This window comes from Denticeps clupeoides, chromosome 1 (assembly GCF_900700375.1).
Source record: "Denticeps clupeoides chromosome 1, fDenClu1.1, whole genome shotgun sequence".
Taxonomy (NCBI): domain Eukaryota; kingdom Metazoa; phylum Chordata; class Actinopteri; order Clupeiformes; family Denticipitidae; genus Denticeps; species Denticeps clupeoides.
This window is the reverse complement of record NC_041707.1, coordinates 3,829,229-3,846,783: the sequence shown is the minus strand read 5'-3', so window position 1 is coordinate 3,846,783 and position 17,555 is coordinate 3,829,229. Positions and strand designations below refer to the sequence as shown.

General features: G+C 43.4%; 1 protein-coding gene across 1 annotated transcript; it reads right to left on the bottom strand.

Moving 5' to 3' along the window:
* Positions 1–392: 392 nt before the first annotated feature.
* nipal3 (NIPA like domain containing 3) lies at positions 393–8,294 on the bottom strand. Its single transcript, XM_028970595.1, has 11 exons — positions 8,063–8,294; positions 7,654–7,722; positions 7,363–7,534; positions 7,159–7,218; positions 6,892–7,037; positions 3,127–3,223; positions 2,729–2,864; positions 2,338–2,426; positions 2,151–2,214; positions 1,536–1,630; positions 393–1,454 (listed from the first exon to the last, which is right to left on the bottom strand). The coding sequence occupies exons 1-11, from the start codon at positions 8,129–8,131 to the stop codon at positions 1,300–1,302; spliced, it is 1,152 nt and encodes a 383-aa protein (XP_028826428.1). The 5' UTR covers positions 8,132–8,294; the 3' UTR covers positions 393–1,299.
* Between the last annotated feature and the right edge of the window lie 9,261 nt (positions 8,295–17,555).

Sequence of the window (17,555 nt, the reverse complement as noted above, 5' to 3'; positions counted from 1 at the left end):
AAGTTGAACTAAGTAATATATTATCAGTAAAGCTATTTTACACACTGTTAATTATGTATTGTTCTAGATTAATAATATGAAACTGCAGATGCACGTGTGTGCAAACGAAGTATAAAAATTCAGGAAGGTCAGGGGTGCCGGTGTGTCTGCACACAGTGTTCTTTCCTTTTGTGACCAGGCTGCTGCCAAATGCGGGCGGGCATATTTGATTTGCCTTGTGGTTAAACTTCAAACACACCAGCAGCCCAGATCCAACATGCTCACCTCCAGCAGCTGCATGCAGGCAGCAACAGTGACAGTCACTCGAAATCTACAGAAAGCAACCAAAACAGCTTAAAAATGTGCAGTCCACTCTACACAGTAGTTGCAACTGCATTGAACAAAGATACATGTAAAACCATCAGTCGTACCTTTTTATTTTCATCAGAATTCATACCCGTCAGGCCCATGAAATTTTTGGTTTTGGTAAAAGAGGAAAGAAATGAGCTAGCTTGGCTGTGAAAACCCAGTTGAACACACCGACTTCCTCATCTTATTATTTATAATCGGAATTTCACATCGGATGGCTTCTTCCTGTCGTGTTACTTTGCCCTTCCACAATCACGTCAGCATTGCTAATCATGGTTACGTCTGACATGATCCAACAGCTCATAAGGCCCTGCACAATGAATTAAGGTGTAAATGAAAACACGGTAAATATTCATAAAAATAGCCACAAAAACCCTAAACAATAAATAAATTAAAAGTTGTACAGAATACCCCTTAGGATCATCATTAAATATCCCAAAGATGTTAGTTTCCCCTTTAAAGCTACATAAATAACATTTAAATCAGAAGGTGCCTGTGGAGGCACTTGAAAGTAGTCTGGAGTTAAAGTGCTCATGAAAGTTTACTTAATATTACCAATTATTATTATTATTTTTGCAAGCTCAGCAGATTTGCATTTTAACATTGAACATTATATTGAATTTCTATCTTGCGTCATTCCACCGTCTGACGCTAATGAAATAGTCTGAAATTGCTCTACTATCTAGTACCAGCAAATATAAAAGGGAATTTGAAGGAGCTCCATGGAATCACATAAATAAAAGGAATCCTTGGGTTATTTTTCATCCGATTCTCATCTGATGTGGCTTCATTTCACAGATACTGGAATAAACTCAGTTTGAAATGCCGTGGAAGGGACCACCTCGCGTCCGGCTGGAAAAGCCGCAGCTGTGGAGCAGCAGTGCTCCACGTCAGGAGATGACTTCCGTAACGGGGAACGCAGAGGTCGGGTTATTGAATCGGGCCGCTCAGTCAGTCTTTCTTCAGGTCAGACGCCGCGTAGGCAGCAGGATAGGCTTCGGCCAGCGTCGGAGCCACGTTGTCGCTGTTCACCAGCGTACCATAGGAGAAAGAGCCGTTGTAGTCTGGCTGGACCACCCACCCTTTACTGTGAATGGTCGGGATTCCTGAAAGGGCAACGCAAGTTAAGAGAGATTTTGCCGCAGGAGCTTGCATGCCAAACTGTACAGTTTCTTTTGGATATGCACCTTGCATCATGTCCATTGTGACGTAAGGCTCGAAGCCCATGGCCTTCTTCTTGGTTTTGGTGATCATGAACACACCGAGGAAGCACACCGCACATCTGAGAAGATGATTAGAACATTTCATACAGAACGGCAAATCAAAGTGCTTTACAAAAAAAAAAAAAAAAAAAAAAAAAAAAAGACAGAACATGGACTCGTCCCTGAACGATATAATGTGGCATTTAGAGCATTTATCAAACACCCTTATCCAGAGCGAGTTACAAACAGGGACACTCCCCCCCTGGAGACACTCAGGGTTAAGTGTCGTGCTCAGGGACACAATGGTAGTAAGTGGGGTTTGAACCTGGGTCTTCTGGTTCGTAGAAGAGTGTGTTACCCACTAGCTACAACCACCCATCTAGTCTTATACTGGTTGATGGATGGAACAAAACCCGTATAATTTAATATGCCAAATTGCTTTTGAGAAGCAAGTGAGGTGTGTTTGGGTCCCAACTGTTTTGGTAGTATTTTTTATTTCAGCAGTCATACTCATTTAAAAATCAAACTGCGGACGGATGTTTGCATCGTCTGCATGGGATATCATACAAATTTGGGATGCCTCAGAAATTCAAAACTCACCCCAACACAAACATGCAGATGTGGAGGACATCTTCATGGTTAAACTCCAGGTAGAATATAGCGCCTAGTTCCAATAAGCATATGAAAGACGACAGATTAGAGAGGTACCATAGTCTCCCCTGAAGGATTATGCATTTGAACAAGGCAGTGAAACATTATAAGTTATGGTTTTCGGCATTTAACTCACCTGAAATGATGGCAAAAGCTGTGGACAGGATGTAGTTCACGCACGCAATCAGCGAGGAGTCATACAGGCAGGATGCTTGGGACAAAAAGCTGAAGAGGAAAAGAACAATGTTGGCATGAAAGGGGAAAGTGAAGTGATTGTCGTTGTGAAACACAGCAGCACAGCCCACGGTGGCACGGTGAAACGTGTCCTCTGTATTTAACCCATCACCCTTGGTGAGCAGTGGGCAGCCATGACAGGCGCCCGGGGAGAGTGCTTTGCTAAGTGCCGCCTTGGCGGTTCAGGATTTGTCCATCTTCCGATTATTCATGTTCCAAATATTCATGTTCCAAACGCAATCATTCCTCAGAAGCACAAAAAGCCTTCCGCAGGACCTGATCAAAGAACTCACGTTGCCTGGAAGATCACCGTGGCAACCATGCACACCAGCATGATGTAGAAGATGGGGTAGCTGATCTGCAGAGATCCCTGGATGCTGACGACCAGCATTCCAGAGACGGCCTTCGCCGTGATGACGGTCACTGAACCTGCGTCATAATAACACACTCGACATGCACCAACGTCACAAGGTCACCAACATCATTATACGCCCCTCAGGCAGGTGACGTCAATAATGCTGTCAAAATGATGATCAATACGACATCCATAATGATCTTTATGCTTTGAACACGAATGCCAATGTTGCGTTTCCAATGATTTGCATAAATGAATCAACAGCTACGAAGCTAATTTGTGTTTACGCTCCACGAGTACAGAAGGAATTTATGATTTAATGACAGTAACACTTACCCAGAAGAGCCACCAGGAGGATAATGACGAAAAAGGAATTTTTGTTGTGCTGCTTGTAGAAGTACAGCAGCAAACAGAAGGCAATAATCTCCAAGAGCTGCGGTCAAGAAACAAAAAATAGATTATATGGTAAATAATGATGTATACGTTCACCATTTGCACTAAAGGGTGCACGAATTGATCATGATTTGCTAGGTGACAAGGACTGAATTGTGGATCTAACTCATCGCGCAGCGAGCAAGTGGCAGCCAATCAAACCCATTTATACCGCGGAGCGATATGTCCATTACTGCGAGCGGGTTGGAAATCGATCCACTAGCGTGAATAGCCATGTAGGACGCCCATGATGCGACTGCATATAGTCAACTTCCTAAAAAAAAAAAAATCAAAATAAAATATATATATATATATATATATATAGATTAATCTCACTGTAATCGCGGAATTAATCTAGATTAATCTAGAGTAAGAAAAATTAATCTAGATTAATCTAGATTCTAGATTACTCTACATTAATCTAGATTAAAATGGCTCATTTGAATTCTGCCGAAGGCATTCAGAATATGTGTGCTACCCAAATAATGACTAAAAGTAAGTCTCTCAAGGCAGGTGGCACTCACACATCTGGACAAAAAAGACTCATATGTTCGAATGCTGTTCATAGACTTCAGTTCAGCATTTAACACTATAATCCCACAACAGCTCACACAAAAACTGATCCAGCTGGGGCTCAACACCTCACTGTGTAACTGGCAGGAAGACCACAAGCGGTACGGGTTGGCAGTAGCACATCCAGCACCATCATCCTTAACACGGGGGCTCCTCAGGGATGTGTGCTGAGCCCCCTTCTCTTCACTCTGCTGATCAGTCACACTGCTCCAACCTCTTCATCAAGTTTGCGGATGACACGACTGTGGTGGGTCTCATTAATAACAGGGATGAGTCTAACTACAGAAGCGAGGTGAGCCGCCTGGCCACGTGGTGCGGAGACAACAATCTCTCTCTGAATGTAGAGAAGACGAAAGAGATTGTTGTTGACTTCAGGAGAGGAAACACTCAGCATGCTCCTCTGACCATCAATGGTGCATCTGTGGAGAGAGTGAGCAGCACCAAGTTCCTGGGTGTGCACATCACTGAGGATCTCTCCTGGACAAATAACACCACTGCACTGGCCAAGAAAGCACAGCAGCGCCTCTACTTCCTCCGCAAACTTAGAAGAGCAGAGCACCAGCCCCCATCATGTACACATTCTACCGAGGAACCATCGAGAGCATCCTGTCTAGCTGCATCACTGTGTGGTTTGGAGCCTGCAATGCGTCCTGCCAAAAAACTCTCCAACGCATAGTCAGAGCAGCTGAGAGAATCATCGGTGTCCCTCTCCCCTCCCTCCAAGACATCTACAGCACACGCCTCACCAAGAAAGCCCTCGGCATAGCAGCTGATCCCACCCACCCAATGCAAACCTTCTTCAGCCTGCTGCCATCAGGGAGGAGACTGGGGAGTCTCCAGGCCAGGACCAGCAGACTGAAGGACAGCTTCACCCATCAGGCTGTCAGGAAACTCAACTCCCTCCCGGCTCTGCTCCCACTCCCCTCACTCCCCTCTTCTGCTCCACAAACTTTCTGAACCCTAACACACACAAACTGACCATGCACCAGTCACTCTGTGCAGCTCTGGTCTGCCAACTACCTCACTTTCACTTCGTCACTTTAAACTTACCTCTGTTGCACTACATGGTTTTGCACTCTCCACCATGTGCCCTTATTTGTATATGGTGTTTTTAAAATTGTATATTGTGTTTTTTTTTTGTTTTTTTTTATTGTATTTATACTTTGTATTCAATGTTACTGTTACTGTTTTTGTATTTAATGTTACTTGTATGGGTCAGAGAGTAACGTAATTTCAATTCTCTGCATGTCCTGTACATGTGGCAGAATTGACAATAAAGCTGACTTGACTTGATTAGACCAGGGGCTCATCTCCTGTTTCCAAAATGCATCACAAACTGCTTGAGAAAGCTGTTCTACTCTGATAATTGGTGATGAAAATAAATTATGTTCAATAAGATGTACTTGTGTTTACCAACTGTTTATTCAGGTAAATAGCTGCATCCATGTTACCACGTCACGTTTGATGTGGTAATTTCACAGTTCGAAGACTCGTTCTCGCCCCCTACAGTGCAATTCGGCTAGGTATACATCCGCGCTAAATTATCAAGGTGCAAGTCATCATAGTGTAGCGCTTCTTCTTCTGCGTTGTGTAACTTTTTGATTTCGTTTCTTGAACCACAAATGATGAGCTGACACCCAAGAGATTTTCTGTGCAAAGTGTATTGTGTACAAAAAGCAAGGTCGCGTCAGAACTGCACTTCTCTGTACAATATACAGTATTAAAAGCACATGAAAAATGATAAGAGTCTCACGTTAACGCCGATAACGGCCCACCACTAATACGGCCCACCCCTCTCAGGTGGCTGCCAAAGTGAAGCATTTCTTCAGAATGTACTCTGTGAACAGACGCAAGATGACCACGGTAATATATTATATATATATTTTTTTGGTTGCCTAAAACCATCTTTTCACAATGGCCACCTGTAATAAAATACAACCTCGGTTGATCAGATCAGTTGGTAAATGAAATCTCATGCTTTTGTGACTTTTTTTTTTTAGTTTTTTGCATTTCCTATTAAAGTATTATTTTTTTATATCAGTTTTAGTGGTCCCCTTAATACAGCGTCTGACGTCTCTTTCCGAAATTACAGAATTACAGTCACTTTGATCCAGTCCCACAGTGAGATATCCCAGGACCGTTTCACCGTCTGTAGCTTTAAATACTAATGAGGAGAAGAGAGGCGGGACGAGGAGGACAGCGGCCTGTAGAAGTTGAGCAGGAAATGACGTCATAAACACCATCCACAAAACACAATGTTTGGCGCAGACTATTACAAATAAAATTAACCCGCTGGTTCTTCAGAGTCTCGCATGATGGAATAAAATAAAAAACCCAATCATTTGTGCTCATTTATACATCTACTCAGTGAGCAACTGGAATGCTTAAAGGGAAAAATTCCAGATCCGATCCGAAAAATTCCAGATCCGAGCTGCCGCTCTCTGAACGGCGAACCAGAATGGCCAAATCACTCTTTACACCTATCGCCATTTCTAGCCACTGCAGGACCATAGACAGGCCCGTATTAATGTTAAATTAAAGTAATCTCACATAGTGACATTTTCATAATAGGAGACTTTTAAGTTCAGGAATGAGAACGCGCTGGATGGCTGGATTCCATTATTTTCATCAAAAATAAAACACTGTCTGTATTCAAGCTCCCAAATTTACATTGGTCATTCTATTCTTTCTATGTATTTTTTACTGAATGCTACCTTTGACATTATTTTGCACAGACGCTCTGGATAAGAGTATCTTATGGTAGTAGCGGGTAACACACTCGCCTATGAACCAGAAGACCCAGGTTCAAACCCCACTAATTACCATCGTGTCCCTGAGCAAGATACTTAACCCTGAGTGTCTCCAGGGGGGGACTGTCCCTGTCTCTGGATAAGGGTGTCTGGTAAATGCTGCAAATGTAAATCGGAACTCGTATCATATATCTAAGTAAGAATGTATAAATTGCTATAATAAACATGCGGAAACAGTCAAGAACCAAAACGAAGTGATTTGGAAAAATTAATCGTTAGATTCATATGAATAAAACACCACATGCTGCAACTGTGAATGATGCAGAAAAAGAAAGAAATAACTTACCAGGTACAAGAGGTAGGGCCAGCCAATCACGTGCTTTATGATGTTCTCCGCATTCAACTGCTCGTGCGAATTTGGCCCAAAAGTAACAAAGAGGTAGATCCCAGCCACCGTAAAGGCACAGCCGAGGAACACCAGTATGTACCGGCCTGGGTCACAGATAGGGGGGCAGGGGGTGAAAGGTCACAACACTTGACATATAGAGTGTAAAAGGAAGACATTTCGGTTTCATTTCCATATAGACGTGCGACGTATATATGCTTCACTCACCCAAAAACTCCTTTGGTTTTGACTTCTCCCTCAAGAAGATGAATCCTAAGATAGAACTTGCTGGACAGACAACAGTGAAATATTACGATATGCTTCACACAAATTAGATTCAGCCAACACTTGGTCATATTAAATTATGAAAATAAGTGACAATTTCCAGAATAGCCGTGTTAACTTTGTTTTTATTTTTAAACAGCAACGTACCTACGACAGACACGGCACTGAGCGGGGCGACGAGAGCGACGGGTGCGAAGGCGTAAGACACGAAGACGGTGGCCTCGCCGAGCAGCGTCAGCAGGAAGCCCAGCCACCACGCCTTGCTTCTGTAAATCGGCCGCGAGTCTTTGGTCCCGGCCAGCATCACATGACTGTACTTCTGCACGGGCAACACACAGGGGTACCGCAGTGAACCACATGCATTACCTGGGGCTGGGCGGGGCGGGGCCGGTATGGGCGGGGAAAAGACCAGGCCGAGATGGGCGGGGTTCTGCTCACCTGGATGCTGGCTGCGATGCTGACCAGCAGATTTCCGAATATGGCCAGCAGCGTTCCTATTAGGTTCTCCTGTTGGGCAAACACACAGAGGAAATGGAGGCTTCTTTTACACACGACAGGGGGTTCAAATATAACGCCGTCGGCTAAAACGAAACGGCCGCTAGACAGAATTTCTGACACGATGCTCACGATTACGAGCGCGATTGTGACAACATTGTTCACCAATTCACTTCTCAGACTCAGACGTTTTGAATGAGTTTTAAACGCTCCGACCAAGCGTGCCGCGGTATATACGTGCATTTCCACTCAAACAGCGCGGCGGGAGATACCGAGCAGTTCCCACGGACTCGCTAAACCTCGCCACGCGCGTCGCACATACGTGGGCGACCACGACAAGCCCGCCGCTCACCGTGTAGGATGGGGAGACGTCGCCGGACGCCATCCCGCCGTCAACTCGGGCGTGCTCGATAGTCGCCATTTCAGCGACAAGACGGCAAGGCTGGTCAGACAAAACGCCCCGAGTTCCGTCGCATCACGGGGCGTTTATGCCAAGGGCGACTGCAAAAAGCGAGAGGAGACGGGATGTTCCGATCCCGGCGGCTAAAGGACCGAGGAGAACGCCATGTTGGAGCGGCCCCTTCTTCCGGAAACAGCGTGGCCAACGTTGCCAGATTTGGAGAAAGAAACGCTCCGTTGATGGTTCTTTAAATGTAACCATCTTTTGTGAAACGAGGCGCTTCGTCAGTCAGATACTTTACTATAGAGGCAAGCAAACTGGAAAGTAAAAAAAAAAGACCTGCAACCCACCACGTTCGAAATGTGATGGAAAAGAGAAACAGGTCTGGTTCCGTTTAATTCTATCGTGTTTGGCAACAAATGCCCAACCTCCGTCGACGAGCTCTCGCCACTGCCGCTTGGAGGCGCTGTCTCCCTCGAGGTGAGGTATTTGTGTGCGGGCATCTCAGATAAATAAGACGACGGACTATTAACCAAGCGGACTGATCACTATTCATGAGCAAAATATATATAAAATAAGTTGTAATACTTATAAGTGGTTAATACTTTAAATAAGTTAAAGTATTAACCAGGTATAATTAGCAACAGAGTTAATACATTACACACCCGCATCAATTAAACCAAATTCTATTGGGCATGCTTGTTAAAAATGGAGACAACATTTACATTTACAGCATTTACCAGATGCCCTTATCCAGAGCGACTTACAGCCAGTAGTTACAGGGACAGTCCCCCCCTGGAGCTACTTAGGGTTAAGTATCTTGCTCAGGGACAAGATGGTAGTAAGTGGGGTTTACTGTTTACATCTTGGAAGCATTCCCATAGTTAATAGTCTCATTATTAAAGTTAATTTTCAAGCATCTTATGGGATGGAATCTTCCGCACCTATTCATTTTTTTGTCCCAGGGGCAGGACGACAATAGGTGTATAAAGAGCAGAGACATGCGCGTTGCCGTGAAGATGCTGCGTGTGCGTCACACGCCTCAGATTGTCGTGCATGCCTGCGTGCAGTGATCGGGGTGGGTGGGTGTGGCCCTGAGCTGAAGCTATGAGTGTAGCAGCACGAGCCACTGTGAGTCACGATGATAATACAACTAGAGAAATACAACTCGGAAGTAAACGATGCGTTTGCGGGCAGCATTCAATATGAGGACGCGAACGTCGACGAAGAATCTGCTTTTGTCATTTTACAATATACAGTTTGACTTTGCACACTTGCAGGTCCACCTTGATTAACCTTTCATTAATATTTATTTAAAGGTTGCATGCTAAATTGCATGTATGTGTGTCTGTCTCAACAGTTGCTCTACACAAGACGTTTATTTAATGGCTCTATAACACTGACCAACGAGGCCGAATTCAGAGAAATCAGCATCATATGGCGCGTCAAACAGTACAAAACAAGCGTAATTATCACTTAATAACAGCAGACCGAAGCAAACCGAGTGAAAACACGGCAGAGACAACATGGAGGAAGAGAAAGAAAACTCCTGATTCATCCTGTTCTAGATGCTGCGGGTTCCGGGCACCTTCTGACGTGACATGACAGTTGAACTGGTGTACGGTGTCCCAAGCTATTGTTTGTGCAATGCATCCGATTGGCGCCTTCTCATGTGGGACGAGATTTTTTGAACGTCATTAACAGCACTGTGCTAATTAGTAGTGAAACTACTTTTAAAATCGAAATATGTAAAACACACAAATAATCATAATTAGTAGAGATGTGCTAGAAGAGCTGGTGGCCGGTCTCAATTCACGATTTCCTACAAGCAAAAGTCTACAGATGGAGAACAATATTGTTCTTCTGCTCAGAGAACGACCGGAGAACATAGTATTATTCTCTACACACATCATGTCATTATTTCATGTAAAGAAGGAAATTCTACAATTAACGCTTCACCCCAACCAGCAAATTAAATACCGACGGGTCATACTTCCCAGAGGTGTTTAGCATTTGTTGGCCCCTTTGCCTTCACTCTACGGTCCAGCTCACCCCCAAACCATCTGGATTGGGTTCAGGTCCGGTGACTGTGGAGGTCAGGTCTCCACTTTTTGTTAAGTACATAACTTCACATAGGTTCATTTATAGTTTTGATGCCTTCAGTGAGAATCTACCAACTTAAATGGTCATGAAGATAAAGAAAACACGTTGAATGAAAAGGTGTGTCCAAACTTTTGGCCTGTACTGTACAATAATTAACCCTCTGGACCCTCAAGCACAGATTTCCATGGCGGAGTTACAAAGAGTAATGATGCTTCAACATTTGCAACACCGGTGAAGACTGTGTTTGATTGCTTTGGTCTGACGGTGTTGCTGTATGGTTGAGTAAAGAAGCACACGTATGGTCTCTATGTCGCCTTTCTTCCAGCTTACTCACTCTTCCAGCTCACTAGCATGGATTCAGATGGAATCTAAAATAATACGGCTGTCCACTTTCATTTAGAAAATGAGTCCTGCCTGATACGTCCTAATCTTACAGCATCCTGATAAAAAAACGGTCCACCAGAACGTTATTGGGCGTGGCAAGGCAATGGTTTTAAAGGGCAATGAGGTCAGGCTGCAGTTCATCTCGAAGCTTTTGGAGGGGGTTAGGGGTCAGGGTTCTCCGCTGGCCAGTCAGGTTCTTCCACTTTGCTCTCAGCAAACCTTTCTTCCGTTAAGACCTCCGTTTGTGTGCAGGGGTGCTATCTTGTTGAAACACGAAAGCCCCACACCACATTACTCCTCACCTCGGGGTTGAGGGGAAGGGAACCAGGGAGTTCATTATGGGTGAAATGGTTATCTCATGAAAGCTCCCCTGCCACTTACAATATCTACACAATAATTGTCCCCAGCCCTATATACATGATCTTCATTCACCAGTGGACCAGCGAGACTCCTCAGGCAATGCATGGTCTAGTAAAGGCGTGCCTTGTCCAGGCTTTGGAAGGCCCATTGTGTACATGCCAAACCTGTTGCTCTCCTCCCGCTTTTAATCTGAACGAGGAATTTCTACGACCCTCAATATAGCTGTTTTCTGTGGTGCAGTAAAAAGCCGGCCATTCACAGCGGCTTTTAATTTGAAGTCTCTCTGACCACCGGGAAATTTATTTATTTATTTTTAATAAATTGAGCTGTGTTTAAGCAAAAAAAGGATTAAATGTGCAACTGTTGGGATTTCACACTAATAAAAAAAAAAACATTACAATATATATTCTGTATGTGTGCAAACTGTGCACATTCAACAACTTATCACAGAACTAATATTCATATAACATTCAATAACTGATCAGTTTTTCTGATAAAAGACAAATCAGTGTCTTGTTAAAAGTACAGTGCATTTGGAAAATGCTACAAAATGGATTAAATACACCTTTTCCCTCAGAATTCTTCACTCAACACCCCATAATGACAATGTGAAAATAATTCACTTGAGGTTTTGGCCAAAAAAAGGCCTTCAGCTACCTTTTGGCAAACTCCTGGTGCCTTTTACTAAGGAGTGGCTTCCGTCTGGCCACCATACAGGCCTGATTGGCAGTTTGCTGCATGGGTGGTTGTTCTTCTAGAAGGTTTCCCTCTGTCCACAGAGGACCTCTGGAGCTCTGACAGAGTGACCATCGTACATTTACATTTACGGCATTTACCAGATGCCCTTATCCAGGGCGACTTACAATCAGTAGTTACAGGGACAGTCCCCCCCCTGGAGACACTCAGGGTTAAGTATCTTGCTCAGGGACATAGGCGAGTTGCTTCATAGGCGAGTGTGTTAACCACTAGGCTACTTCCACTGTTATTCCACTTACAGATGATGGTGGCCATTGTGCTTATTAGGACTTTCAGAGAAATATTTCTGTAGCGTTCCCCAGATTTGTGCCTGGAGACAATCCTGTCTCGGAGGTCTACAGACAATTCCTTTGACTTCATGCTTGATTTGGGACCTTATATAGTCTGGTGTGTGTCTTTCAGATCTAATTCACACAGCTGGAATCAAATTAAGATGCAAAAACATCATGAGGATGATAAGGGGAAACAGGAGGCACCTGAGCTCAATTTTGTACTTATGTACATGTACATGTAATGTCTCAGTTTTTTTTTATTCTTAATAAACTGGCCAGTTTATAAACCTCTAGTAAAATTTTTTTTCATGTGGTGAAAGTGAAGTGATTTTGATTGTTGATACACTGCATGCACAGCACACGGTGACACAGTGAAATGTGTCGTCTGCTTTTAACCATCTCCCTTGGTGAGCAGTGGGCGGGCATGACAGGCGCCCAGTGTGTGGGGACGGCGCTTTGCTCAGTGGCACCTTGGCGAATCGGGATTTGAACCGGCAGCTTTCTGATTACGGGGCCACTTCCTTAACCGCTAGGCCACCACTGCCCCAAGATGTCTTCATGGGGTGTTGTGTGTAGAATTCTGGGGAAAAATGATTTAATCCATTTTGGAATAAGGCTGTAACTTAAGAAAATGTGGAAAAAGTGATGCACAGATGCCATTGCACGATAAGGGGACATGTCCACCAAAAATCACGCTGAACAATCAGCGTGTGCTGGGACGTGGACCGCAAAACCGGGTTACACTGGGTCTCTTGGCGCATGTCCTATTTCCTGTCACACTTTATGTGGGTGGCTTTCCTCAAAACCAAAAGGAATGCTTGAACGTTAAGTTCAAGGATAAGGAAATGTACTCCTGCCTGTCGAGTGGGTTTTTTTTTACAAAGCAAACATGTAGCTGGTTCTTGTTTAATGGCGGAGGAATGTACGTACGCCACTGCTGAGATTGCACGGGTGGAGCATTTTTATTGGTTTACTCTTTTTAGCGTGCCTTTTAATTTTTTTTTTTTTAACTAAAATAAAAGTAAGTAAAAGCAGGTTCAATAAACTCCTTCGCTCCAGAAGGAGTGCTCATTCGTTATGAATTAGTGGACAAACAGGCTCCTCAGAAATCCTCTGCCTGTTGAGGCTTGCCCGTTCAGGATGCTTTCAGGTCCAACACAAAGGTCCCAGTGACAATGACAGCATTAAGTGCATCTTAAAAATACATATTTGACTTTAGCGATACGTTCCTTTGTTTTGAGTGTGACACCTGATGTTTTTCAGAATCTGGGCTGTGACGGATTTCCTTGTGTGCGTCACTTCATTGAAATGTCCTTCTCAGATGGACACCCCTATGCTCATTAACCTGATCAGCTCTGGGCGCATTTTTTGAATGGACGTACCCAAAATTGAATGGTCTCTTAGGTAATTTTTTTTACATTCTAAATCATAATGCTCCAGAAATTACTCCAGAGTGTAGGAATCAGCATATTGTCATGCCATGAGGTGCAAAAGAAGGTGCAAAAATGCACACACATATGTCAACTGGATCAGAGAAAATGAAGATGGAGCACTGAAGAAAATGAAAAGGAAAAACGGGTACTTTTACAGTGATTTGGCTGCAGAAGGTATACTCCTCAAGTAACCCGTAGTGCTAAATCCTAATAATAAACCTGCATCAATCATATTGCTATAAAGGAGAGCAGAAATTTCTAAATGGATACACTTGTGCACGTTTTGGTGACGTTTTGGACACCATATGTGCCATTTGAGATTTTTCAGCCACCAAACTACAAAACAATTTTTTTACTTACCTGTGACTATAGTTATTTACTCCAACTAATTACAGCACTTTTTGGACTGTTTTGAAAATATCACATTATATGTGTATTCCCCATATATATCCAGCCCCCAACCCCACACAAGAGAGACAAAGAGAACAATGTGCAAAATAAATTTGCTGAACAAGAACAATATTCATTGATTAGAAATGTAAAAAATAATAACAATAATACTAAAATGACCTATATTGTGCATCATGCCATTGCTTAAATCAGATCTTTTTGGAAGTGAGGCACAGTGGCACTTGGGACATTCTGCTTTGTATGGATGTTCGGTGGCGTTTTTTTATACGGGCAACATGAGCCGTAAAAATGCATGCTATTTTGAACATTTTCTGGATTTTTTTCCGTTATTGTTCTGTTTCCACTGGCAGCGGTGGCCTAGTGGTTAAGGAAGCGGCCCCCGTATTCAGAAGGTTGCCAGTTCGAATCCCAATCAACCAAGGTGCGACTGAGTGCCACTGAGCAAAGCACCGTCCCCACACACTGCTCCCCGGACGCCTGTCATGGCTGCCCACTGATCAACAAGGGTGATGTTAAAATACAGGGGGCACATTTCACTGTGTCACCGTGTGCTGTGCTGCAGTGTTTCACAATGACAATCACTTCACTTCCACTTTTTCACTTTCATAAACCTACAATTAAAATTATAGACCTGATCATTTTTGGCTGATACAAAATCAGCGGGGTTTCAACATTTTCCCCATGATTGTACATTTTCCAAAATTGGAAAATGTAAAAAATTACATTACATATTAAATTACATATTAATATCTTTTTATATATATATATAAACAAACATAACATTCATTCTGCCTCCCCCACCGACAGCAGCACCCACTGTACACAGGATAACACAGTGAGTTATATGAGTGATCACACGTTTTTTTTCATTAATTACTATTACAATGGATTTTTACTTACATTTCTTACTGTGTAGGTTTTTGTTTTTCTTTTTTCCATTTTACATTTGAATTTTTTTTATGTTTCTCACCCTTTTATTTAATGTGTAGAGTTGCTGTCACTAGATGTGTTACATAAGCTGCTGTATAATTAAGCTCTGAGGCAAGCCTGTCCACCAGTACATTTATCCGCAGATTACGAACACATGCAATATGTGCTCAGATCAACCACTCACCCACATATCGGCTTGCAAGCATCCAAAGAATGAAGACAAAGTCGAAAATAAGGCGATCACGTCACCCAAACAAATGAAACAGGAGCCGCTTTATTTGCAGGTGGACTGTAACTGTAGCGGCCTGGTTCATTACTGTGTGATCTGGGGGGACTGACCCTGCGTCTGCCCATCAGACTGTGGGCTGCCGTGCTGGAGGAGGACCAGAGGATAATCGCCGTTAATGATGTTGTGTTGCGTGTCCTCATTTGTACATCTTCTGTTTTTTTGTTCGGGTGAGGCTCCACGTAAATGATCTTCTGTGCCAGAACAGGGTGAAGGAGCGCTGCAATTATGCTCTAAACTCAAAGATCCTTTCATCTTGCTTCGAATAATGACCATGCCTTGATTGCACCGTGCTGGATGTGAGTTGCGTGCCACCTGTTACTGCCTGCAAATGCAGGCTGACATTAGACGTTTTCCCCACATACACACGACACACATGAGATATCACGAGCTTTTTTCAGCAGTTTATTAAAAAAATTCTTCAGTGCTCCTCTGAGCTCCTTCAAGAGTAGAACATCGGTGCAACAATGATGCAACATGCATACAAAACACAAATGTGCAGTCCTTTATGCCTGTTAATACTAAGAAAAAATACTTCTGGTATAGAATCTCATCTTCCACATTTCACGGCTGTAAGGAATTGCAAATATACTTATGTGAATATAATTTTTTTTCTACACAATGCACTGCAATTGAAGCATAAATTCAGTATCCTTTGTAGTGGACAGTAGGACCTCCTTCTTTCCTAGAAATGTATCATCACCCAATGCATCTAATACAAGTGACAGATCATTTATATTACTTTTTTTAGTGTGCAGATGTGGATTTTGTGGCCTTCTGTATCAACAACGCTGTCGCCGACCAGCATGAGGGTCACCACAGCAATGTGAATTTTTTCCTGTCATTCCGTAAAGACACGGCTTTGGGAAGCAGAAGAAAAAAATGTGTCTGAAACTTGAGCAGAAAAAGAAGCGCACAAAAGGCACTGTTTAATTTTTTGGTTTTGTTTTGTATGGTTGTTCCTTCATATTTTCAGCACCCTGCAATCACAGGCTTTTGTTAGCTTTGGATTCAGGTTAAACTTGTTGCAGACCATGGCTCCTCCCCCCTCTCCACCTCTCCTTTCTCCCTTCATCCCTGACCTATGCGCCTTATTAAAGTTATTTTAAATCGCCAACGTTCTGCGGTGTTGTGCATGATCTGCAGGCATCGCTTTTGTCTTCATCTTCGTCATATAACGCAGGTCAAGTGAAACAAAAGATTTTCATCTGTGCAATTTTGTTAATAGAAACTGTAAAAATAAATACAGTATTTTTTTCTATCTCTTTTTTTTTTATCTAATCGACTTGGGTCGTAAATTGTGACAGTAAACCCACAGTGATGATGCTGCTGCTGGTATGCTGTGAGTCGAGAGTCGACAAGCCGGGACCTGCAGACTGAAACTGGGTGTTTGAGGAAGGAAGATGTGTCAGCAAGGGACAGAATGAACTCCAATAGCAAGTTCTTTTTTCTTTTTTTTTTTTTTATATTACTGTTCCACCTTGGAGTTGTAGGATGATCCAGACTTGCCTTGAGGGATATTTTAGATGAGGCAACGGGTCCTGGAAAGCACTCCCCCCCCACGATCCCACGGGAATATGGGCAGCCATCCAGAGAGACGTCTGAAGGCTGGCAGGGAGAGTTGGGAGATGCCTATCACTCAGGGAACGCCGGCAGACAGCGTGTGCTCTCCCCGCTCGGCCAATTTGAGTTGCCGTGAGAGAGGCTTTCACTCATTATCTGCCACCATTTCCCAGAAATGAGCCCACAGCCCTCACCAAATTGCCCCCTAAACAGCAGCCCCGTCTTCATAGATGCCACTCACAACAGTAGAAACAATAAGACAAAAAGTAGCCCCCATTTCAGAACAAGACATGGACCTACTGCAAGGTCAATTTCCAAAGATGAGGTAATTGTAGCCCTTGGGTAATGTACGCATACCGAAATTTTGCCCCGGGGACTGCAGGCCCGACCGCTGGTGCTCAGCAGACACCCTGGGGCTGAGGCACCATTCGACCCCTGGCCGGCAACGAAACCAGTACTGATGACGATCCGGGGTCCAGGTGTGACCTTGATCCCAATCTCTCAAATAGGGCTGTTTCTCAGCTGTGAACTACACGAGACGCTTCGTTACACAAATATTCCTGCCATACGATATCACAAAAAATGTCTCACGCCAGTATTGCGCCTGTCACAAGGACTTCTTTTGACTGAACGTGGCACAGTTCAGACCAGCCTCAACTACTGAGACCGCTGTCAACTGGCAAACACCTAAATATGAATTACACAGCCAAATCTTAGAAATATGAAAGTATTTTCAGGTCAGGTCATACAACAGGCCATAGTTACTGTTCTGCTTCATAGATTTAATTCTTTATGATAACCTGACCTAAATGGTGTCATGAATTGAAGCGGCTCCTAGTCCAAGAATTTCATTACAGGTATCAATGTTGCATTGTTATCTGTATATGACAATATTTCAAACTGACATGCAATTATTCAATATGTCAAATATCATTAAACTGATTTAT

What these genes read in the sequence shown, in the direction of transcription:
- nipal3 (XM_028970595.1), bottom strand. Translation starts at nt 8,131, where the DNA reads ATGGCGACTATCGAGCACGCCCGAGTTGACGGCGGGATGGCGTCCGGC. An exon ending in ACGGTGATCTTCCAGGCAAC is followed by an intron (nt 2,427 to 2,728) that starts GTGAGTTCTTTG and finishes TTTCCTCTTCAG; the next exon opens with CTTTTTGTCCCAAGCATCCT. An exon ending in AGCTTTTGCCATCATTTCAG is followed by an intron (nt 2,215 to 2,337) that starts GTGAGTTAAATG and finishes TATTGGAACTAG; the next exon opens with GCGCTATATTCTACCTGGAG.